The 25,946-nt window shown below is 46.2% G+C and overlaps 1 protein-coding gene across 2 annotated transcripts in view; it reads right to left on the bottom strand.

Moving 5' to 3' along the window:
- RIPOR2 (RHO family interacting cell polarization regulator 2) overlaps positions 1 to 23,576 on the bottom strand; it is a 73,228-nt gene extending 49,652 nt beyond the window's left edge. For both annotated transcript variants that reach the window (XM_026115669.2, XM_064506941.1), the window contains exon 1: positions 23,439 to 23,576. In XM_026115669.2, coding sequence (XP_025971454.2) covers positions 23,439 to 23,499 — 61 coding nt within the window. In that variant the 5' untranslated portion in view covers positions 23,500 to 23,576. The remainder of the gene's footprint in view (positions 1 to 23,438) is intronic.
- Positions 23,577 to 25,946: the final 2,370 nt, after the last annotated feature.

Genomic DNA, 25,946 nt, shown 5'->3' with positions numbered 1-25,946 from the left:
CTTTGCTGCAGTTTCTGCAAGTTCAATTTGCATAGTAGTAATGGACTGTCGTTCTGGGTTTACGAAAATGAGGATATAATGGTTTGCTGCCCTGTCTAGTTTTCTCTAAGGGAAAATATTTTGTCCTTCTGCCAACAGAAGTAACTGTGTCTTTCTTACCTGCTGGTAGCATGATGTGCCCGTAGAGCACACGACTGACACTAGCTGTACTTGAGGGAGGCCGGTCTTTTAATCCCAATGGCTTCTGCATTTGCGAAGCGCTCAGTGCTACAGAGGTGACAGACCAGTGTCTTGGCGGACAGCCTTCATCAAAGCTCCCGCCTTCCCGACAGCGCCGAGGCCCTGGAGGTCCCTCTCCTTCGGCACGCGCGTGCACAGCGCCACTGGGAGAAGTGATGGCGTGAAAGTGCACGTGAGAACATTCAAAGTCAGGAGTCCTGCGGCTGCTGTAATTTCCTACTTCCCACACAAAAATACAGTGCCTTGAATAAACATATATATAGCGTTCAGTTTATGCTCACATAGAAGCTAGATTCTTCGGTGCCTTGCTATGTACCGGGAAGAAGAATTATTTTCTTTTTATGGAGAGAGTCAGGAAAGAACGAGGCAGAAGACAACCCTTATGGGATAACTGCAGATGAAAAGCTGTCTAACCTTCAGGGAGCGTCTGCTTTTGGTGTGTGGCAGGGGAGTCAAATATATGGAGAGCACTTCCAGTCCAGCACCTGCAGGTAGGGAAACGTGGCCACATCCGAAACAAAGGTTTTCTGGGCCCACTGATATCTGGTGAGATGAAGACACATCTCCCCGTGATTTCCCAGAAAGCAGAACTTTGGTATATGTGAGCAGAGTTTTAAGCTGATTATTCGCCAGCCTCAGCATCAGCTGAAGTCTTAGTGTGTTTAATATGGCCTCTGTTTGGTTTTGTGTAGCACAGTTGACTTAGCATTTCCAGCTCTTGGTTTTATTAATCTGAACATCTAATAACCTAAACAAATTGATCTCTGTTTACTTTAGCTGGTGTCTGTTCTCGTTAATAAGAGTTTGTGCATATCTAAATAGATGTGGTCAGTGAGCACTAAACTGAAGTCAGGAAAATGTTTCATGGTACAAAGAGCACCTCTCGCCAGTTGCTTCCTATCCCACGATCGATTCTGTGCAAATACCCAAGTCTTTCTCTGAACTAACAAAATGGCATTTTGTGGTTATATTAAGACAAGGAAAGGTCATTCATTCATTCATTCATGCAGGACTTGACACATCATACACTTAACTGAACAGTGGCTTTTGTTCAACAGCATCATCATTCGACAGACATGCCCGTATGTTTGGGAAAGCGCATGGGGATAGTCATTGCTGCCATCATTCAGTCATGCTTGCAGCGATGAGCCTGGAAAAAGGTGTCTCCATGCCCAGGCAGGTTCCCTGGGCAAAGGCTACTAGCTTGGATGCTATTGCACAAAGGTGTGATGTGTGGCCCTACTTCTGCACCACCATTAAAGTTTTAAAAACCAAACATTTTTAACTTTATCACAGAGGATGTCAAGTGACTTAATTATGGAAAAAGTCTTTTCCCTCATGTCATACAACCACAAAACACCCATCAGACACTGAATACAGAGCCACATCTACCTTCTCAGCTGTTGACCTGAGAAAGTACCAAGGACCAGCACGACCCTTTAAGCCCCAGGTTTATGCCTCTCTCCCCAAAAGCTCTGAGGCTTCTTCATGGGATGTGTCCACTATAAACCACATTTTTACTCTGTTGTGCTTCAGTCTTCTAGCAGATGTAAAATAAATTCAATGAAGTGGAAAGACACCTCATTCGGAGACAAATTAAGCTGTTCTGGCTGCTCAGACAGTGAAATGGTATTTCAGGGAAAGACGGAGGAAAAGGCAGCGCTTGCACTTGCCCATCTGTTGAAATAAGAACCTCCTGTGGCTATTTGCAGGTGCTTATTTGCCTGTTTGTCTCCAACAAATTTCACTGTAAACAACTTCCTCCCTTTGGTCAGGCTGTGAATAGAATAAATAGTAACAAATACAGTCAGTCTAGACTGATCTTTTCTAGATGTTAAGGCACAGGCTAAAACCATCAAGGATGACTAGATCTTCTCTGCTGCAGCTCCATGAGCTCTTTGAGGTAGATGGATCGCTTGAAGTTTTCCAGTCAGTGACTGTTTTAGGACAAAACTGTTTGACTGATCGCTGCGTGCTGCAGCTAAATGTTTTTTTGAATTAAAAAAAGAGCCTTGCACAAGTGATTATTCAAAATAGATAGATATGGTGTCACTTAAGGGTTACCAGCAGGCTGGCCTGACCTGGGAAGCTCGAGCTGCTGTAGTTAATCTGGTGGTTTGAGTGCTGGGAGAGAGCGCACACTGGGAGCAGTGGTATAGCAGTAATTAGGTGGCTGGCTCTGGCAGTCAAGGTCAGCTTGCTATAGGCAGCAGGGACTGTAGTGTTTCTGATGTTTTAAAAGGGCTGGAAGATAAAACGTATTATTGCGACTCCCTCATGTATTGCACTGGTTCCAGGGAACTGTCAGGTTCAATTTGTTCCTTGTGTTGAAAAGAAGAAAGATGCTCGCATACTTTTGTGCTAATCTGTCATCTCTTTTGTGTTAGTTGGGGGGGAAAGAATTAGAGGATACCCTTGTAACACAACAACACAACAGAAAAAAACAACTTTGAAAAAAACAGTTATGTCTTGCTTCACATTTAAAAGACTCACTTCTTGAGGTGGTCATGGGGTGCCGAGCTTATATAAAAAAGACCAAGGCAAGATCTGCGTTTGTGGCTGCCAAAAGGCAATCCTAGAGCACCAGGCCTACCTGCTTTCCCCTGCACAGTGGCGAGGGAGCCGGCGTCCACTCTCAGATCACTGCTGGGATGCAGATGGCTCTTGGTGGACTCACTGCCACTTCCTGAGTAACCCGGCACTGGAGAGGAGGGTAGCCTCCTCCTTGTTGCCAACAGCACCAGGCACAGCAGCAGAGATGCTTAAAAGCTACAGCTGCAGAGCCAAAAGTCAGGGAAGTGAAGAATAAAACTGCTGCCAACTTAAAACAAGAGCTGCTCTTCCGCACAAGGCAGTACCTGGAGCAAAGGAGCAGGCCTTTTGCTTCCTTTTGCACTAGCTCCCCAGCCTTAGCTATGACATTCCTTACGCAACGGCAAGAGCTATAACGTGATCTGGTTTATTGAATCCAGGGTTGGCTCCCACCACTGCTCACCTCAAGCTTGTCCCTAAGAGGAGGGACCCTTGCACCTAGAAACATGCTCAGAGGACAGTGGCAAAGCCCATCCTCCTGCTGCCCAGCGCTTTGCACACACTGCCGTCCCTCCTCGCTCTGGCAAAACTAAACTCTTGGAAGGACAGTGAGGGAAATCCTGAGTTGGCAACTCAGGGAGGTGAAGGAGAATAAATTCTAGTGACAGTTTGTTGCAAATCCAAAGCAGATCCACCACGGTTCGCGGAGGCCCCAGGGCAAAATTGTTTCTTCTGTCAAAAGTCCTTAAATTTGTCTTAGATGATCTTAAATTGTCTTAAGAAGTCTTAATTTTAAATTCACCATGGACCCAGTTCTTTCCCTCTCCCTCTTCTAAAAAAGCAAGCACATCTCAGGGTCAGTGAGGCAACTGGTGCAAAGCTGGGAGGGAAAACAGTAGTGTGCATCCGCTCTCGTTCTCTGTAGTTTTGAAAGTCTTTCACTGGGAGAATTTTTAACAACCCACCTGGAACTGCTGTTCCAGCAGTGGGAACTGGAAGTGGAGTGAACAGAGCAGCGAACTCTGAGCTCCTGCTAAGTTGGAAAACAAGAAAATGCTAAGAAAACTGCTTAACAGAGTCATCTGGGGACCATATAGCTTGAAAGCGATGTGACAGGACCCCGTCTGACACTAGCATGTGTGCCGCTGCTCTCCGAGAAGCTGTTTCCAGGAGCACAGCACAGGGTATCGCTTCCCTCCCTCCGCTGCTGCTCTCAGCCGATGCTCTCTGCTGCCTGAACGGCTATGGATACGAGCCACCCATCTCCCACAGCTTGCAGCTTAGCTGGACTCATGAAAATTACCCCAGTAAATGGGTTGTCCAGGAGCAGCCTGTGTTGCTTGTCCCTACCACACGTACAGAACAAAGAAAAGTCAGGCCAGCCCACCCTTTTCTGGAAAAAGCAAATGCTGCCTTTGCTTTCAAATCCTGCTTCCTCCCAGCTGGGAAGCAGCTCGGTCTGAACCTTTCTCGGCAGCGGGCTTTTCCCGAAAATTACCTTTCTTCCTGCTCAAGAGCAAAAGGTAACAGTGAGCAGTTCATGAGCACGCTGCCGTGAGTTTTGAGGCTGTGCTTTGTCCAGCGGTTACCCTGAGCGTTTGCTCTGCCATACAGTTGAATAAAATGGTCATGTGCCCTGAGACCACCAAAAAAGTGAAGCAGCCTTTTCATTTAGGGATGCTGGGCATCTCTCCTTTACGGAGCACGCAGGTCTCTCCCCTTACCCATTCTCATATGTTTAAGAAACATTAATTCAGCTTCAGAAAACCTCTAAGATGTCACTGTACTGTCATGCCAGAGGGGAGTAGAGAGAGACATGGAAAAGTTAATTGTTCTGTTCCTTTGGAGGAACCTGGAAATAAATTCATCCTGTTGCTTCCAAAGAACAAAGAAACAGACAAAAATGCCCCAAACCCAGCCAAGAAAGTGCTGTTTGGATGTAAATAAATAAATAAGAATAAAGCCAAACCAGCATCAAGTTGTGGATGCTGGGATTTTAAAAGTCCACATGGCAGAAGTGCCTACCTGCACTAACAAGCTGCATAGCCACTATCTTAATTGACTGTCCTAGTGACTTCGTTACTTCCTGAGAATATGCTGAATTTATGGAAGAAAATGATACATTTGCTGCCTTTAGACTCACACTGTCCAACACATAACAAGAACCCATACTTATTAAGTGAGAGACTGGCCTGGAACAACCCGTCACGTTTGCTCGTCGCCGTTATAACCCAGGGCTTCTCACTGCTCCCAGTGGATACCGCGCTTGAATCTGGACTGAGTAAACCAGATCACATTGTATGTGATTTCCCAGGGTGTGAAAAACCGATGTCAGGAATATCTTAGCTAAGGCTGGGCAACACGTTTTCCAGAAAAGACTCCTTCCTCAAGCCCCCTCTGGGGGTCCAGTCCCCGTTTCTGTGTTTTTGTTTATTCAGACAGCGGGCAATGCTCGTGAAGCCTAATTAGCCATTGGAGAATAAGGAAGATAATATTCTTGTTTGGGAGTGCTTCCTGCTCGGGGCTCCAGCTGTGTGACAGCAGCTAAAATATGGTAATTAAGAGCAGCGTGTGGCCGAATGCAGGGCCAGATTAATGTATGCAGGAGTTATGCTGAAAATACATTCAGCTTTGAAAGAGAGACGGATGGATGCACAAACGGGTGCAAAGACAGAACGGCCACACACGCGCACACAGAGTTTCCAGAAAGCTTTTCACAACTTTGAATGAGAGACAGCAAAATGATCGGTTACGCAGCAATAGAAAGATCAGTCACGGGATTAGGATGACCTTTCGAGACCAGGGCATTCAGAGGCAAACTGCAGTGCGATGCCAGTGGGTAACACGTTTGCATCAGTTCTTGGGCACGATCCAAGGGGAGAAGAACTTAACAGGGTCTAATCTTTCCTCAAACCGGTAATGCCATGAAAGCTCACTGAAAATAGAAAGACGAAACCTAAGGAAATGCTGAGGGTCTTTTTTTTGGGCGGGGGAGGGGAGGGATGGAAACAGGGCTAAGTACTGCCATGCACCATGAGAAAAAACTTAAAACAGTTCTCCCACATATCTTCTCCAACCTTTAAAGAACACCTACAAAAAAGAGGATTTTTCTTTACACGTCCAGCTTAGCACCACACACAAGAAACTCCACAAAAGGCTCTTTTCTCTCCCCGAAATCTCATGCCGGTGCCATGCAACCTTTAAAGCGGCGGGGCTGCGAGGAGACCCGCTTGGAGACAGCAGCGCTCCGACACCAGCAGTCCCGGGCAGCAGCTCGCTCAGACACCGGCGGCCCCGCTGCCTCGCCGCCCCGAGCTGCCCCTCTCTCCGCCCGGCCCCCCCGGCCCCCGCTCGGGTACCTGCTGCCGGCGACGGGGCTCCCCTCGCCAGGGGCTCAGCGCCCGCCCCGGGACGCCGCTCGCCCGCCCAGGGCTCCTCGGCCAGCGCGGCGCCCCATCCCCGGCCGGGCGGGGAAAGCAGTAACAGCGCTGGCAAGCCAAATAAAAAATTATAGCAGCAGTAAAGCTAAGAGGCGGAGCCGGGGGAGCAGTCTGTCTCCAACCGCGCTGCCTCGCTCCTCTGCCAGTCGGAGCAGCCGCTGCTGGCTTTTCCTTGCGGAGCTGCGGGAGGGAGGAGGAGGAGGAGGAGGAGGAGGAGGAGGAGGAGGAGGAGGAGGAAGAGGAGGCGCGGCGCTGCGCGGGCGGTGCGCGCCAGCCCCGGCCTGCGGCGGGCGAGCGAGCCGCTGCCTTTGCGTGTGCGCCTTTTTGGGGGGCAGCGCGAGGGGCGCAGTTCTTTCCTTTTTTTTTTCCTCTTTTCAGCGTTCTGGATACCCGACACATTTGACCGAAAAAGTGAGACTCGGTTCCTTCCTCATAGGACAGGTGCAGGAAAGGGGCCACGGCCTGTGACATCGCAACTGGCCTCTCATGGGCAATGCTCCCTCTACCAAAACTGCACTTAGAAGTCTATGCAAAACCAGGCCCTAAACAGATAGGATGTATAGGCTATCCAGAAGAATATAGAATATATAGGATACAGAATCCTATCCATCCTATTAAATAGAATATATCTATTCTATAGCATATATCTATCCTATCTATCCCATAGAATATATAGGATATACTGAAGGCTAAAAGCAGCAGTGAAAAGTGAATAGGAATGAAAGAACATTGCAGCAAATGAACCTTACATTTTTTTCCTTGCTCCCTCTTTCCAGTATTACCCTGAGAAAGATAAACAGACAAGAGCACTGTATTTTTCCGAAGATTGCAGGCTATTTACTTCAAATTCAGTCTTCCTTCTAAACTATATAGGCCTAGCTGTTACAACTACATCTCTCTATAAATGTTAAAATTCTGAATATATTTATTGTTGGCCTTGGGACTTTTTCATTTCTCTGCTGCAGCTTCCTTTCATACAGAAGTTTACTTCAGGCATTACCCAACAGAAGGACAAAACACCCATGCTGTATTTTCCATGTGATTTGCTGTCCCTTTTCCAACATTTTTAGCTGCTGCAGCCTCCTTCAAGGAGCTCTGCCTCATGCCTCTTAAACAGCTGCAAGTATTTTTCTGAGGGGCAGAGATAACCGCTGGCAGTTCTGTGGGTTTTGTAGACAGACACAATTTGGAAGGTGACTTGAGGACGCAATAGTGACACTCTCCCTATATACCTACATCTTTCCCCATTTTGGTCAGTATAGATAGACCTATTCCTCCAAATGCAGATGTTTTTTGTAGAGTGTACAGACCTGTCACACACAGGATGATATTGTATGGCTAAGTTTATGAAGTGACAACAGAGAATAGGATTTAGGGCTTCACAGAGCACTAAATAAAAAATCCAAGCTGCCAATTCCAATTAACCTACAATCTTAAGTAATTTTCGGCAGTATTCATGAACATGTGTTATTTATGTTGTATGCTGAAAATAAACAGCACCCTGTAGCCTCAAGAAGAAGTAGAAATGAGTGAAAACGATTCTAGATTCACTAAAAGCATAAATGGATGCTTTCTGCGCTGGTCTGCTGACCTCTTGGGGCCTCTGGATGATTTCCAAGATGACTAAGTTGAGACATGCTCTAGAGCCACCACGTAGGTGGAATTGCCGAAGTCCCCCTGGTTCCTCTGCATTGGAAAAAGTGCAGGGGCCCCTGCAGAGATAGCGGTACTGGTGTCGCTTCAAGGCAAAATTTATCGTGTGATCTTTATACGTCTCTGACTGAATCGACTGTGCTCCTGCCTGTTTCATGTGTTTCACAGAGGACTTGAACTCTGAGCCCAGGGCAGAGAAGTTGCTTTCTGGAAAAAGCAGCTAGGAGCTTCAGGCCATGGAATGTCAGGGGGAGAGGAGAGGGAATATTTGTGGCAATGCTAAAAGCTATAAATGTCTCATCATGCATGCTTAATATGCTTTTGAGGCCATTTCAGCCTTTTAGGGGGTGAAAGCTCTCAGTGTGGAAGGCTGGTTCATTTGTTTAAGGTTTTCAGTGCTAAATACTGATTGCAGCATCTTACTTCAGCCTTGAGTCTCCTACAGTAGTTCTTGGCAATTACTTTGTGTGTCCCATGTTGCAAATTTCCTCTGGCTCTTTTGGCCTTATCTTTCAGAAGATTTTTTTGAATTTAAGCTTGCAAACGCAAATGCTTCATCTGTTAGCAGCCTCCTCTTCCAAGGAAATGTTCTCTCTCCTTTGCAAATACATGTGCTGGGGGATATGTGAGCTGTTTCTCTTGGTTTCTCAGTACATTTTTGCAGCAGCAAACACGGAAACCTAATTCCCTCCTCTCTGTCACCCCCCACACCCTCCCACTTCCCTGCTCCCAGTGCTGTAGCTTGCTGAAACTGCTAGGAGACTGAGCAGGTTTAAGGATGCTCTAGATAAAATCTTTGCCCCATTTAGTCCTTCTGAACATGCATTCAGACTGATGTGCATGCTTTTGCAAGGATGGTCGGTCATTGTGCGTGGTGTATCTTATTTTGCTAATTCAGTAGAAAATGCCAGAGAATGCTGCCTCCTTCCGTAGTCAGGCAGGAACTGAAGCTGCCTTTGTATTGTTGCTGTGATCATGCTACTACTCCTCTAAATTATGCACAGTATTGCAGTGTAATCTGCTGTTATGTTAGAAATAGGTCAGCATGAATGTCCTAAGTGAAATTTTGAAGGGACAACAGCAAAACTGATTCTAGTTTAATTTCCAGAAAATGGAGTAACCTCTCCGAAACAGCAGTTGCCAGTTACGTTACACTTACATATCCGTGTCAGCTTCAGTGTACCTTTACAAACATTAATTCTCAGCAATGGTAACCCCACATTATATCTGAGAGAACTAAGCCAGAGTACTTCAGTTACCTGCTGGGCTTTACAGGAGCAATTTGCTCTCTGTTGGCCTTTGCTCCGAGGCCAAAGAGTAAATCAGGATTATCAGAGATTAGAATTTGAGAATACCTAATTGCTGTGCTCCTCCCAGAAACCTGGAAGGCTTCTTGCAAGGCCTGAGCAGAATTTTCTGGCTGATACACATCAGTTACCAGTCTAGGTGGCAAATATAATGAAAAGTATTTTAGTTTTCCCATAACCTCCCTGGCTCCAGCCCACCCAATCCCCAAACAAGCAGAGTGGGAGAACCGTGGGCCTTCAGGTCCATTGCAGCTGTATCATCTAGAAAAACCTAGAAAGGGGAAATGGGACACTATCATCTGGACAGAGGTCTTAGGGCAAGCCTGCTTCCCCTCATAAGATGTTGGATGGAGGAAAACTCTGGGAGGACCCTGTGAAAACGTGGGCTATCTTTGTGATTTCCCATGTTTAATGTGGGGTCTTAGGTCCGTTATACGAGTATAAGGACTTAACCTGGACCTGGATGATTTCAGACATCTGAAAGCAGGGGTTAGTGGTGGTAGACAGCCCAGTCACAATGCTTAGCAGACCATACAGGCGGCAATTCATGTGAAGGTTTATCTTTAGCACTTTCTGATTATCAAGAGATTAGAGGAAGTGGGGGATGGGCACGCAGATGATGTCTTAGAGCTTCAGATGTCTGAGGTAAATTAGGCCTGCCTTAGCCTTTCAGGAAGACGATTTGAATGTTGGCTTTTGCTCTTGTAACTCCTCTTTGTTATATTTCTATGGGTCTATCAGAACTCATTTGTTTTGAAGAGGGTGCCTGGAAGCACACAACATTTTCATATTGCTGATGGACGTCCCCAGGGATGTCTCCAGCAAGTGTCATACCCAGCCAAGCCTCCTATACGAACACAGGTAGCAATCCTGAGTGCTGTCACCTTGGGACTGCAGTCCAAAGAAGAGATGAACAAACAGGTTTGAGATTGGGGACCACTATGGGTGCCAGAGCAACCATCTGGAAAAGCTTTTACTGAAGAGTGTGGAGAGAAGGTTAAAAGGCAAGAGCCTGACCCCTGTCATGATCAATTTGGGCAAGGCCTGAGTCTTTAACTGGAAGATTTGGTTGACCATAGGCAAATTTGCCATTACTCTTTCCAGCTACTCTCCTACTCTCTGTAGTTTGCCCTGCCCATGCTGCTCTTTGGATTGACTTCATTCCCATATTTATACCTTCTCTCTGATGTGTACCTGCCCAGCTCATCTGGCTTGTCATCCTGTAACACTTCTTGCTGCTCTCCTAAAAGCTTTTCATACCCACTTGTTTTTCACTGCTTACATCCTCTAACTACTGTGCAACCATTTCCGCCCTTTTACTTCCCATCACTGTATTGCTACTCCACCCTCAAGTTCCTCATTTTACTTTCTTCTTTATGTTGCTTTTGAAAATCTTTCCACCTGTAGATCTTGGAGTAGTACATGAGAAAAAGTGACCTGAGCCAATGTTCTGCAGTGATTCAGGATTAAATTCAGTTTGCAGGGACTTGTGACCAGTTGCTCAGCACAGCTCTTTGGGAATGACTGAAGTGTAATTCAGTGAGTATGCCCTGTGGCAGGGCGGTCAGGACATGCTCAACACACCAAGGAAAAGCATGCTGTGGGTGTGGAGGGAGAGGGTTAGGGACAGAAGGGGGACTTTCCTTTAGCTTCTAGTGTATGGTAAGGGATAACCATTCCCATAGGTTACCCTTCTTTTCTCTTTCTTCATTACACCGTACTGCATTTGTGGCAGTCTGAGATCACCTGCTGTCAGAGCACGAACTCTTCCCACTGACTGTCTGAAGAGTGCTGTGTGCACCCGTGAGCGTGGAAGATAGCCAGTTAACTTCAGGAGACATATGCACAAGCGTACACTCTACCTGCACTCATATGTATCACTTGGGGGGAGCAGGAGGGAGGAGCAACCAATTCCATTTTTCCCCCCAGAACTTTCCCCCTTCAAAATCCGACATTACGTGGTCCAGCCCCTCTGCAGGGCAGGTTTCTCCGTGGCAATGCGAGGAGTTCACGGGAGGGTCTGGCCGAGCAGTGCATTCCGTTTCTCAGACTGCCTAGCAACGAGGGCCGGCTGAGCCGCTCTTAAGTACGTGCCAAGTGTGTGGATGGCATGTCTATTACTGCAGCTCTGGCCTTATTTTTCCCCCTGTTGTTTTTGAAAAGCATTCCTTGTTTTCTAATTAAGGTGCATGAAGAACTGCTGGTAACTTATTTTACTTTCCTAGATAGCTGGAAGTCAGCTATGTGATGAGATGATCAAAGCTACTGTGATGATCAGAGATCTCAAGCACCAGGTATGGTGCTGTCAGCCTGTTTTTGGAGAGTGTGGCTGTCAGACAGCCTCTTCCATATTGTTAGGGATGAGCTGGTTTGACCTGCTGCTGGACAGCCTCGAAACCCTCTCCCCACATTAACCGGAGGAGTACAGCAAATGGGACTCAGCCCTTCACACAGGTCTCCAGCAGGTGAGATACCTGCCTAGGGCCGCCGCACAGGTAAAGTGCACTGCCCAGTACAACCAACATGCAGACAAGATCAGGAGGGCTCTGTTAGGCTGCCTCTGGGTAAGGATTCAGCTTTGTAGACAAAAAGACAGTCGGATGCCAACTTCCACAGTGTTCTTTCTTTTGAATCTTTAAATAATCTCTTGGCTGCTTCCGATTCCTTGGCTCACAGGTGCCCAGACCCAGCTCCCTCCAACAAGCCTCCTGTTCCCCACGACTGTCCCGGGAGCTCCCCCCATGCACTCGTTAGAGGAGCCTCTCAGAGAGCAACACGATCTCCACTCCAGGCAGGAGCGGCTGCTGCCCAGACTTGCTGGCTCCCCCAGGGCTGCACTTCAAACCTGGACCAAGGCCCGTGTCCATCCCCTCGCAGCTTCACCTGCACTTGAGCAGCAAAGCTGGGGCAAGCTCCGAAGCACGGAGGAGGAGAGAGCCTGTGCTTTCTTAACACAGGCCCAAACACACTGTTCGTTTGCAGTGTGAACTGCAGGCATAGCTCAGTCAGCTCCCTCCTTGTCCACTCCTTGTTATAAAGCCAACAAATGGGCCTGAAAGGACCAAGGATTGTGAAGAATAGATGCTCTATGGAGTGACACAGTGGGATATGTTAGCAACAGCTGAAAGTATCTTAAGTCCATCAGTATGGATTTAAAGAGCAGGTCAGGGAGCACCAGTCTCTTCAGCGTCCCATGATCTGCACTCCACTGCAGCACAGACACAGCCTCTGTGCTCCTTCTACCCAGGGTGTCCCGCAAGTCCCTGCAAGTCCCTGCAAGAAGGGGAAGAAACTGCAGGGATGGAGGGCATGCTCTGGGGAAAATGATGGCTAGATAGAAGAAGGATGCAAAGGTTGGTATGGAGGGAAAGGAGCCAAGTAATGCCATGCAAGTTTCCGTATCAGGCGCCACGCACGAATACTGCAGTGCTGGACGCTTGCATTCCTGCATATTCCTAACATGATGATTTCATAACAGAAACCTAGAAAAAGTCATTGGGGCAAATGTGCCAAGCAATTTCTGCCCTCAATTATGCTAGTATAAAACTGGAGGTGCCCTGAAATCAGTTCCAGATAGATATCAGTATTAGTGGGACCCAAGCTGGGTCCTCAAGGTTCACAGCTGTCCGACCTGACAGCACTCCTTCTTCCCTGTGTTGGCCTACAATTCTGCACACATGATCACAACCTAGAGAAGTTATTTTCTTTACCTTACTGCCTCTAAGACACTGCTATAGCCCTCTTTTCCTCATAAGCACATATTTCTGTGGCTTAAATATAGCAAATATGAAGCAAGTGCAGCACGGATGAAATGCCATTTGGGGGAGCGCGACAAAAAGCCTGCCTGTGTAATGTAATGATCCCAAAGTGCATCTGTCACGTATTTAGAGTGAGATTCCTGAGCAGAGGGGGGTCTCCAGCAGTGAGACGCTTGTGACCAAAGCCCAAGTGCAAGTGCTTCTACACGTCTTGTGGGAGAGATACAGGTTGCTCGTTGGTCCAACCAGCCTTTCACGTGAGAGTGTTTTACCACTTGTAGCAGTCATTTCCTCTAGGAATGGTGAAGAGCAGCTTTTCATGCCACATCACTGGGGCTGTGGGTAGATTCGAACTAAAAAATCACAAAGGTTATTTAGCATAAAGCAAGAAATTGTATCGATTAGGGGCATGGTGTAGCTTTGTATCTGAGGTTAAATGACATCAGTTAAATGAGAGCAGTGTTTGAACATCTGACCCTGGGTACTATTTTCAGTGCAGTGATTTTTGAAGTGATTAGCGACAGCAGCTTGGCTCTAGTCAGTGGCTGGTGTTGCTGAGTAAGCTAACTCTTCCTTGGCTCACAACCGGCATCAGGAATAGAAAGAGCAGAAAGTGCCACAGAGAGCTAGAAGAGGCAGAGCAGACCAGGACCTTCCAAACTGCCTGCCTTTCCATGGGAAATGAAAAAAGCTACAACCACACAACTCCAGACCTGAACTCAGTGGTATTAGAGGGCTCTACTTCTCCTGTGGCTTCATTTAACTTCAAGAACATTTTATATGGACCCTTTTCAATGCTTCCCCCTCTCCATTAATAAGAAAGACCCTCAGTTGTTAAACATACAATAGCATTGTTAGCGTGGTATTCCTTGTATAAGTTTTTAGCAGGATCTCAGAGAAGCTATCTAGCTTCAAACTATCTCCATCTCAAAAAGCTCTTCTCACTGAAGATGATCATGAGAGGGAAAACTGATAGCTCAGTGTGAATGCTGCACATTATGACCTGATCCTTCAGTCCTGACATAACTACAACTCCCAGACTCAACCAGTTTATAACTAAGACAGATTCTCCATGTGCCACCACAGAGATCAGGTATTTGCTTGAGGAAGCAGGCTGTGCTCTCCCTGCTTTTTACTTCATTACCATCCCCAGCTGCAGTGAGCTCTGAGGTCGGCTGGTGATGTGCAAGGCAGAACAACATCTCATTTGCTCTGCACTACCTCTGTTAGCTCTGTGACGTTAACTGGGTCCTGTCCTATCCTGCTTTTTTTTTTCTTCTGAAGTGAGAAAATTCAGCATGCAGGACTGACTTACAGGGAGCTCTCAGTTAGGAAGATTGTATTTTTACACAGTCACAACAACTGTGCTGAGACAAACACAGTGCCTACTAGGTCACGTCCATGTTTGCAGTAGAGCTATGCACTGAACTGTCATGAAATGAGAAAGATGAGAATAAAACTGCATTTATTCCATGGAATCTGTATGCTAAATGACCTCATTAGCCACATGCTTTTTATTCACAAACTTTGAATAGCTTTAGGGGAATGACACACATTTTCGTAAGACCATCTCTAACGGGCTTCTATAGGAGTCCTCTGAAAATTTAGTGAATATAATAACTGTAATGTTTTCACAGAATTTTTTAGCCACCCTGTTTTAGCCATCCTAATTCCTTTGAGAGGCTGTCATTCTCTTTTCTGTAACGGGAGGCTCTGACAGATCCCTTCAGGGAAGCTCCTGGATTTTAACTCAGTTGCAGCAGTTCTTGAATTACAGGTGCGCTCCTCAGAGGAAAGGTGGGATTTTTCACTTCTGTATTGCGTGGTATGAAGAAAGTGTGGGAGATTTCAGGAAGGGAGAGTCCCTTTCACAAGCAGTTTATTAAAATCGGAGCATCATGGAAATGCTTGCACAAAAGCTTGTCACTTCTGGCTACTTCCTCTTTGCTGCAGTCACAGGGGAGGCAGGAAGACAGGGCTCGCCAAAAGAGGAGCCTCACATGACGAAACAGGAGATGTTGCAAGTACTTGTTTGTGATGTTACATGCAACTCAGACAGACTGAGGCTTTCGGTGCAGCTGAGGGTTTTGCTTCACAGGGCAGTCATTTCACAGAGGGGCTGGGCTCAGGGAGGTTGAGCGTTTAGGGGTTTGGGGTATTTTTGGTGCCTTTTCTTCCTCCCTGTACTGTAGAGCTTTGGGGTGGGTCTTTGTTAACTCTAGGCAGGATCATACGATGTAGTTACGAGGGCAGCAAAGGCCTAGATTTGGTGGTTCCCGTGGTGCTGGTCACACGTGGGTTTGGTCAGTGATGCTGTGGGAACCACCCGGGCGCTGGACTGTCCCTGCCAAGTGGCAGGGCACAACACACTGTGGCAGCCTGACTTTGTGTATGCCATACCTCAGCTACTAAGTCCTGTTTGGAGGCAGCCTATGTAAGGCCAAGTAGAGCATCGTTGTGATGGTAAATGGTTGCTGCAGGGCGCGTGTGTGCACACACGCTTGACTCTATGGGGAACCTAAGGAAACCAGCTTGAGGACATGGGAAACTTAATATCTAATAAAGTTGGAACTGAGGTCATTCAGACTGCCCAAATTTGGATGCAGTCCAGATGTGTTTATCCTTTGCCAGTTGTTCAGGCAGGGGTTGGTTCCCAGTGCGACTTCTTCAAAAATCCCCCTTTCTATTCTACTCAGTCTCTTGTGGTTGCCTTTCTTTTCCCCCTTGCCTTTTGTCTTTTCAGGGAGGTTCAATTTTTTTTACTGGTTATTTAAATTGTAGGCATCACTTCGTAAGCTCTGGGGCTCTGAACTTTCCAATTCCCAGGCTACCTGTAATTAAACCAGACTGCCAGTCTCAGCCCCCTTTCATATTTGCAAGTTATGCAACTCAAGCCTGTTGTGCTCAGGATTTCTATAGTGGTTTTGCTTCACCTGTTGTTCAGTTGCCAAAGGCACAGGAATATCAATCAGTAGCTCTTCAGAGAGTAAATGTTTTGGTGCAGCCTGCCCACCCGACCTCGTCAGGGTGTGAAAGTGCACACCCACCAGCACACACGCACAACCTTCTGGCAGGAGGGCTTTAGGTAGAGCTGAGAATTGCGACAGCAAGAACGGATTGGTTGGAAAACAGCCACAGTGGGACCCTTGTACAAATCCTTTGATTGCTCTTCTTCAATGCCAGATCAAGGCTTGGGAGCTTTGGAAACGTTGCTTAAAACTCTTTGGAGCCTGGACAACCTCACCATCCCCCAAGCGCATGATGAGATGTGGGGAATCCTACCATAGGAAATCATCCTATTACCAACTTTTAGTGCCTCTGTGACACTGTCAAGTGCTTGGCTACTCTGTCTTGTTTCTTTAATTTATTTTCTTGTAATATTTTCATTTGTAGCCTTGAACTCTCTACTTCCTGACCCTGTTGTTTTGTGACAGTCACACCCTTGATACACCAACCACAAAACCTTTGTTTTTAGCATATATGCAGGCGGAAGCTTATTTCACAGATTGTGAACTGTGCCTCGAATTGTTAAATCAGTGAAGCTGTTTATGCCATCAACTCATTCTCACCCAGCTACATTTATTTTGTTACTTTAATAATGGCACTGGACAACAAAGAACTTGCATTTCACTGAGCTTTTTACAGAAACAACCTAAAAACAGAAAAAAGCCATTGGAAGGAAAGGCAATTTTGTTTCAAACTTTGGCCAGACACTTGTTTTGAAAGCTTAACAGGTTGTCTGAGCACACCTAATAAGTGATTTACTCTCTGGCTTGTAAACACCTTCCTCTTTTCTTTAAGGGCTGGTTACATGCCACTTGTTTATTTGACCTGTTTTTTTTTCCAGTGCTGTTGTTATTAGTGATCTAGAAATACTGTCAACAAATATGAACCAAATAAGTTGCTTTCAAGACACAGAGAAGGAAAAAAAAAGGATCAAAGACCTTTAATTAAAAAACAGGGAGACAACAAAGCAGAAAGTGCCTCTGATTTTGATTATTTTTAAATCCCAGGCATCATGGAATCAATCATTTCTGCTGCAAATGTGGAGCTTCATGCCATGTTAAAAATAGCACTCCAGCTGCCAGGGGCCAGCTGAAGCGCGGAGGAGCAGAGGCTCGTGAGGGCTTGGCGTGGGGACGACCAGGGTGGGGACCATGGCTCACGCTGACTCTCTCAACCACAACAGGCTCCCACAGTTCTGCATAGCTCCATGTCTGCCCATTGACCAAAACCCCAAAGAAGCAGCTGTAAGAAGCAGGTGAGCGAAGCATTTAGCATGAACAGGAATAACCATACATGCTCCATATGTCACACCCTCGTCTCAGCACCATTCTTGTCCTGCTTGCTAGGTAGGTCTGTCTGTGTTGTTGGAGAAACATACTTTAAATCTGAGCTTAGGGACTCAACATACTAAGATCGATCTATCTAGTTCAAGTAAACAGTGTTGCCTTGGTGATGAAGTGTTGGGATTTTTCTTTCCTTACACTGCAGTGACTATGCCATACACTTTCTCTGGGAACATGAGACAAGCTGAAAGGACAGGTAGGGCTGGTGGGGAGCTGTAAAGATTTTCAGAACATTTATCCATAATCTCCCACTAGTCAGAGAGCAGAAGCACCATACTTAATACACCGCATGGATGTTGATCATTCATTACTAAAGACTTCTTAGGTATTTGGCACTCAGTATTTTAGCAAATGGAGACAGGTAAAATATTGTTTGGGTGAAAATACAGGCGGGAGGATGTCTGTATGTTTCTTTGAGGTACACATCCCCTGGAATACAGTTCTGATACATACACACAAATATCCTCAGTAGACTTAATTTGTCTGAAGTTGCGTCAGTCTGATAGACTGTGTGCAGAGTGGCTATACATTAGTCATCTCTCAGCAAAGTGTGGCTGGCCGTAGTGGGTGAACAACTGGCTGGCTATGGCATGGAAAGAAGCCTGGTCTGATGGTTCATGGACAAGCCGTGACATTGACCCTCCCATGTGAGAGACAAGTCATTGAGCTATATTTCCAAGGAAGGCAGAGCATCTTGTTTTGTTTTGGGCAACAAAAAGATTGCTTAACCTGCATTGCTGCTGAATGAAGAACATGTCTCAACTTTCAGGTTGTATCCAAGACTTTTCCCTCATTTTTCTCTAACATCAGCAGGTATGTTACGATACATCAGGCAGAGCGTGTAATCATGAACAGTAGCTACATTTCATTTCAGCTAGGCGTCAAAGCTGATCCCAAACCCCAGAGCTAAAATTCTTTAAAAGGACAGCTCACAAGAATGTTAAATCATCTTGCACATTTTTTAAACATACCTTAAAAGTTTGATGTAATTACAGTTCTGCTGGGAGCCTTGATGGACAGCAGTGTTGGGAGGGTGTCTGTGTGCCCTAGCAGCACATCAGTGCTGGACAAGGAGAGGACCTCTGGGACTCTGACACCTAGCTGTGCACTTTCTAAAATAGGGCTCTTGTCTACTGAACTGGGACACTTACTCAACATTATGAAAAAGACAGCTTTGCTTTTTTTCCCCATACTTTGGAAACATTGACTGGATTTGGTGTTGGCTGTATGGGAACAACTGAAAAGTAGGTCAGTTACCATAGGCACAGCCAGAAGGCATAGACAGGAGGTGGGAAATGCAGATGTGAGGAGAGGTCAGTGTGGAACAGCTGTATGAAAAGGTCTGTAATCACTGTAATAAATTACAGTCTAATTTCTAATTCTCCTGTGCATTCTCCATCTAGATATATTGATCAGTGCTAACTAAATGCCCAGGCCCATGTGCTTGCCGTGTAGAGCTGGGGGCTTGCAGACTCTGTGCACAGATGCATCTGAGCTGATCTCTGATGACCTGCTGTGCCAAAGCAATGGTCCTAGGCTGTGCTGGAGCCATGGTGTCATGCCTCCTATGCTATGTGAGTGCTCAGGTTTCTTCTCTGTGGACCCCAGAGCCTGCCAAGAGAGCTGACTCATGTCCAAAGCTCATTCTAGCAAGCTGTCAGCCTATGGCCAGGGATTGCGCCTGGACTCGGGAGCCACAGAAGTGTTCCCTGGTCCCTCAGTTCAGGCTGACCTTAGGAAAACTCATGTCTGTTTGGTTACAAGATGAAGGTAAGCTTTCTGCTGCAGGAAGTGATGTGTTTTTAATGAAATATCATGTCAAAATCTCAGGCACTTACAATCACTAAAACTTAAAAAGCGTTTTTCCTAAAATAGGTATACTGACTGTATGTAAGACTTAAGTCACTCTCCTTGAATTAGTATAGTGGTTAAGGCCGTGAAAGAAATGAAACCTATCACCAGCTGTAGTTTCAAGTGGCTGAAATAGTTCCTTCTCTAAACTTTTGCATAATACAGCCGTGCTCTATTAAACAATGACCTTGTTTCGGAGAGGAGGTAGTTGTGCTTCACTGAACCTAAGCATGGTCATTTGCAAAGTCTCCTCAGATCCTTCGAAGTAGACAGCAGAATGTAAGGGCAAGGCTGTTATTAGAAAACAAGCAAATCAACTAAGAGATCTTCTTTCAGGATGAACAACTTCAAGCTTTGAATAGCTATTGCAAGAGTCAGCCTGAGTTTATGTGAAGATACATATATTATACTCTGTATATAGTTTGTCATCCAGCTATGTGGCTTGGGATTTCAATGTACAGTAAGGAAAAACAATGCTTTGGACTATTAGTAGGTGAAAATGGTAGAATTATCAATAATGCTGCAGAAAATACAGAAGTATTCTACAAATATTTTTGTTTGCATGTGGTAAAATGTCAGAGCTGGATTACAGTCTGTATCAATGGGAAAATATTTTCCCTTTACCTTTCTCAAAAAGGATTTTACACTATAGCTTTTAAAAAAAACTATTCAAGGAGCTCTTTGTTGATTTCAAAAAACTTGCAACATCATGGGATTTCCGGAGAACTATGAGTTAATATTCTGTCACTAACAGGGTGATAGCTTGACAGTGATCCTGGCTTAGTCATGGAACAGCTGATGTAGGAGTCATATAATCAAAATTAAAGGACATGGAAAATAATCAATGGCACTTTCATAGAAAGTTTCACAGAAAATAATTGTGTTGATACTATGCTTGGACTTCTGTAAGAAATGTGACATGGCACTGCATGCAGTCTTGACTAAGAAATTTGAATGGGAGTACATCAATTTAGGTCATGCAGAGCACATCTCACTGACAGATCTAATCTAGCTGAGGAACCAGCAGGGGTGCCAGTTTCTAGTGAGGACCTGCACAATTGGGTGTGTCCCCATGGGATTTAACACTTTTTTTCAATGACCTTAAACAACACTTTAAATTGTGGCTGACTGATTTTACAGATGGCACAATGTTGGGGTAAGTGGTGAATAACACTGAGAACAGACAACTGAGAGAGTGAGCTGAGCTGCTTCATCTGGTTTTAGTATGGGCATATCTGGGAGCAGAGATACAGGCCATAGTTACAGGATAGCGTTGACCTTGAGAAATTTTGACACCGAAAGACTTGATGATTGTACAGGAGAATCTGGTGAAGAAGAGACCCTTGTGTCATGCCGGGACCCGAAAGGACTCAGTTAGTCTTTGTATTCATTGACTGATGCTTGTACATATATATGAAGTATGAGCGAAGAGATCGTGTTAGTTCTGGATTTGTCCCTGGGGTAACAGTTTTGGAGCAGTGCGCTCCATGCTGCTGTCCACATCTCCAAGGAGATGATCCCAAGAAGAACCATGAAAATGCTTATAAGATTAAAGAACTCACCTCAATAGAAACAGTGACATCAGTCTGTTCGCCAAATGATAAGAGTGGTTTGAATGCAGTCTATTGATAGTTTTATGAGAAATATCTATATAGTACTAGTGAGGTCCTTGCTCTCCTGTGCAAGAGAGCAGCAAACTCCAAAAACTAGACAAATATTACACTAGAAGTAAGACGCAGCTATTTTAAGCTGTGATAGTAACTAACCACTGGGACAACTCGAAAAGAGTCATGGCAGATTTGCCATTACCACTTTCGAAATCAAGACTGGATGTGAAAAAAGCCCACACCCTAGGACCTATGGCCGGTGCAAAGCTGAAAGTCAGAGCTCAGCAACTGGCAAGTGGCTCCATCTGGCCTGAAAATCTATGATGCAGTTTTGACAGGTCTGCATGTCGCTTCAGTTTAGGTTTCAGGTGTCACCATAGGTGCTGGCTCTGCCTCTCTTGCCCGAATTTCATATTCCTTCTGAGTTACCAGGAAAGAAACACCCAGCCCCCAACATTGCCAAAATTAGCAAGTTTCTGACAGGGAAAATTTTAAACAGATTTCTAGTATAGTCATGAAACGACATCTTTTTTGACTTCCAATCTCAGCCTAAACAGGAGTAAGAGCAAGTATGCTGGCACAGCCCTCTGCAGGATTAACTTCCTTGGAGAGTTCAAAGGCTGAGTTGTGCTTCCTCCTACCTCTAAGCCAGTGGGTGAACATTTTCCTCCTGGGTGAGACAAGTGGATCCACCGCCCAGCGTGGCTGGATCTGTGTGGCCTCAGCAGCTTAGCCAAAGGGACAGGAGGGAGAAGTGGTGTTACCTGCGCGGCCATTCGCAGTTTCCGCGGGCCCAGCTCTCCCTCCCTCCCGGCGTCGGCGCTGCTGGGGTTCCCACGGCTGCTACTTGCCTATTTCTTCCCACCCGAGTGAGGGTGCCCCATGACCGAAACAGGCCTTGCTCCTCCCCGCTTGGATCCCACCCAGCCCGGGGGAGTGACCTGGCTCTCCCAGGGTCAACAGTGCTGCAGAAATAACAGCCAAAAATTTAATGTTTCCCTGCTAACCCGTTGAGGAGAAAGGAGAGAAGGCTGAAGGGGGAGGATAGAGCGGTGCCCTATTTATTTGGACCTTTCACCCGGCAGGTCTGCGAACCAATGCACATTCGGGCTGAGGGTGCAGCTGGGTAAATCTGTTCTTGCTTGCACACAGACAAACTGGAGAGGCTGTTGCCAGCCTCATAGGATCATAGGATAATTCAGGTTGGAAGAGACCTCCGGAGGCCATCTAGTCCGAACTCCTGCTCTAAGCAGGGTCATAGAAAGGTCTTTAAAAATTTTCCTGCCTTTGAAAGGCCAGCCTTCTCTAACTATTGCTGGATCGGCCCTGCCAGAAACAACTTAGCTGAGAGCCTGGACAGGATTTCAGAAGAGCTGTATCTTTGCCTTTAGATAATGCAATATAAATGTCAAATAACCTGCACACGTTTGTCTCCTCTCCCCCCTGCATTTCTAGTTAAGAACATAGGCTACAGGTTTCAGAAACAGCAATGAAGCCTAAATCCCACTGGTTCTTCAAAGCACTTGAAAATGTCTATATTGAATGGGAGCATGGGTCTGGCTCGTTGCGAGAAGCAGCCACCACCTGTGTGAGGGCAAGTCGTAAGGAATGCAACAGGGTGATTTGTCCAGTGGCATCAGATCTTCCCTTGACTATTAGGGTCTTTGTCTGAATGAAAATGTTCTGACCTCTGCTTTCTGCAAATCCATTGCCCTTCTGAGCTAGGATTACATCACAGAGTAGAGATATTTATGTGAGAAATGTATTTGAATACAGGCAGTACATCACTGAAACTGCTTTCTTTTCTATGTCGATGTCTTCACTGAGGCTCAGATAACTTGATTTGGCACTATTCATTGCTAAGTCTTCCATGCCAACCACAGCTAAGCTTTGTTTAAATGAGGTTTGCTGAAGCTGTGCTGAAAGTGAGTTTAAAGGTTCACAGTCTTTGGAGCTGATCCAGGCAGCTCTTTGTGCTTTCAACTCCCTTGGAAACTATTAAGGGCTGGGAGAAGATTTGAATGAGCAGGTTCTCCCCCCGGCCTCCACTTGAACACAAAGGGGAGCAGTGAGCAATGGCAGGGAATTAGCCACTGCAGGCTAGATTCGTCCTTCTCCTCCAGCCGGTCTTATCTGCGCCTCTTCCATTTTGCGCTAGTAGCATTTGGTACACGTGTAAATGGTGGCACAGGATGCAAAACAGTGAAGAATCAGGTTCAGGCCGAAACCATTTTAGGGATAAGTAATTACAGCACTGACTCTGTGCACTGGCTTTTGGTAGTCAAAAAGGAGGAGGCTAATTTTGCTCAAAAAAATTAGGTAGCTAGTCACCTTTAGCCCCTGTGCAGAGCCTCAGCTACTTTAGCAACAGCTGCACTTGCAGTATTGAATGCCGAACACACTACACTGCATAGTGCGACAACTGTAGAAAATATGCTTCATGTCCCCCCAGCTTTCTTCTGCAGTAACCTCCTTGTTGAGGAAGCAAGCTGCTGAATTGATGTGAAAGTTATTTTATTGTATCTGGTAAGCTTTTGTTCTCCATTCTCTCGTGCAGAAAAGAAAGTGCCTTTTCCCTGGTCACCCTGTGACCTTGGAGCCCATAGAGAACTTCACATTTACCCAAGAAATATCACCAAAACTAGAAACCTGTGTCTGGTCTGAGCAGGAGGAGGATTAGTTTAATAAAAGATCACTTTACCTTCCCCAAAGGCATCATCTTCTTCTGCGGGTGCAGTTGGATCCTCTTGGGCATGCTGCATGGTGGCTAGGACGCAGCTCAAGGGAGCAGCCTGAGAGCCGAATGCTTGAGCTGGTTCCTATGCTACAGAAAGACTGTTTCCTTTCACCAGTTTCCTAAACATTTTGGTGGTAACAGCTTCCGCATCTGCACTTACGAAAATAGACTCATTCATATGAATAACGCTTCTCGTTTTCGCTGACAGCCTTTGCGATCAGTTTTGAGGTGGGGTGTTCCTGATGCTGAGAAAGGAGTTAGGTTAGAGAGCAGGTGCGGGCAGGACAGGCTCCAAGTGCACGCTGCCCTCACCGCCTTACTGCAGCGAATGCTGCTGTACAGCAACAGTGTCAACCCTGAGCGTGGGGGGTTTTGCATATGAATGTGAATCCTTTCTGGTGGCAGTGGTGGAGCCGGGGAATAACTCACACACTCTCTGTTGAGCAGCTCAATTTCACTGCAGGGACAATTTGACCAGAGTAAACTCCCCGGCTCTGCCAGTGTCATGCGTTCACAGGATTTTATGTTTTATTTAGCATGGCAACGGCAAGGGCGCTTTTGCACCTATGTGTGACAATGGGAGTTTGGACAAGTTGAAAAGCTATAGGCAGCACTAGTTGTCTCATGGACAGAATCACTAGCAGGGACATGTTTCCTGTAATTAAGCTTCCCCAAGTTACTGTTTTTGGTGCACTACCACATTTGAAGTCCTTCCCAATGATCAGGTGAATAATGCAAAAATACCTGAAGTAAAACTTGCTTTCTGTCAATAACAGGCGTATTATTTGAATATTTCTGTCAGTACTAGTTCTGCATTGCTTTGATCCTCTCAGTGGCTGTATTTTCTGAATTTTATAGAGCAATCAGACTCTCTCCTGCCAGGTCTCTCAGTCTATGAGAGGACCATGCCCACAAGCTAGCTTGGCTCTAGACTTGCACAAAAATACATTTAGTCTTCAGGTAATGCTTGAGCCTTGAATAGTCTTGCTGGCCTCATTGGGGCCACTCACAGGATTCTTCATGTGCATATGTGTGCACAAGCAGGACTGGGGCCCTAGACTGGTCATCTCTCACATCTCTGCTATTGGAAGTTAATTTGTAATGACGATGAACCTGTACTGACTTTTGATTGCTCTGTCTAGTAATTGCATGAGTCACCACACCCTTGAAAGAGGGTTTCAGCACAGCAGTGGTGTTCACTACAGCTTCCAATGGATGAGTCACGAGCAGATATAATGAGCTCATATTTAATTATTATGCTTTTTTAGAAAAAAGCTCTAACTAGGTTTCTGCAGCGCTGAAAATGGAGACAGCCAGTCTCCTTAGGCAGTTCATGGCTTAAAAGAATCCAGCTGGAGAAGACAAGAGAGAAGATGAGGCAAGTCCATTTAGAGTATCTAGCCCAACCCCAGCGTTGGCCTTAGGTCCTTGCTCACTAATTCCTGCAGCAAATCCTGTGGCAGAACTTTTGGCTTTGTAGGCAGGCCAAAGTCCCCTTCTTGGCACTGCCCTTTCTCCGAGCTTCAATGAAGTTGCCTCCCAGGCCCTCGAAAGCCGTGCCGCCTTGCAGCAGAGCTCCCCCTTCTCCCTCCCTGTCCTGTGCTGCCTCTCCGCCGAGCTGCCCTCAGGACGTTGTCTTGCCGAGGGCAGGGAGCTGGGTTTTCCTGGCTGGTGTGGCAGAAGCCAAGAGCCTCCGAGGACTGCTTTGTGGTGGTGTGGCGTGGCCTGGCTGCTGGTGTGTTCCCCTGCCTAGCTGTGCTGGTGCAGCAGTGCAGCATATTTCAGGCAGTCACTTCCTAGGAAGACCCTATCTTGCTTTTCTTTACTTTAAAATTACACCTGCTTAAGTCTCTGTAGGGGAAAAAAGACAGGTTAGCTTAATGGATAGGAGAGAAGACTTAGGTCTGGTGCTGCTGAATAGACTTGTGAAAATCACTTCTCTTTTCTAAATTTCTTCCCTTACCCTTTTTCCATTCTCGTTTATTTGAAGTGATTTTTTTTTTCAAGCAAGTACCACCTCTGATTAGTTGTTAGCTGCACTCTACTGCACTCAACAGGAGCATGCTTCTGCCTCAGTGAAGGTCTCCTGCAGTTTAGGTGATAGCAAGTAAAAGAAGAAAGTGGTGAAAAGAGAGAAGCACCATTACAGGAGGATGAGAAGACACAGAGTGGAAGAAGGGAGCAGTAAAAAAAAATAAAGAGATGTCAGAACAGAAACAATAAAGTAGTGAAGGGCCAGATGCAGCGAGAAAGCATTGATGTGGAGGGAGGGGAGACCGCTGCAAGGGGAGAGGGCCCTTCTGAGTGCCGTCTTCCCAGGGGCGGACAGGGTCAGGGTGCCGCGCAGCTCGAAACCACTGCGTTTGCAGAGGGTGGTGGGGCCAAAACATGAGGAGGGTGCTGGAGGGAAAGGGAAAGGAGAAGTGCTGAAGGCTAGGGAGTCGCACTGTGTACCTTGCATTGAAACACTTC

Source organism: Dromaius novaehollandiae, chromosome 2 (assembly GCF_036370855.1).
Source record: "Dromaius novaehollandiae isolate bDroNov1 chromosome 2, bDroNov1.hap1, whole genome shotgun sequence".
Classification (NCBI taxonomy): Eukaryota; Metazoa; Chordata; class Aves; order Casuariiformes; family Dromaiidae; genus Dromaius; species Dromaius novaehollandiae.
The sequence above is the reverse complement of the archived record's forward strand: the minus strand, read 5'-3'. Positions and strand labels throughout refer to the sequence as shown.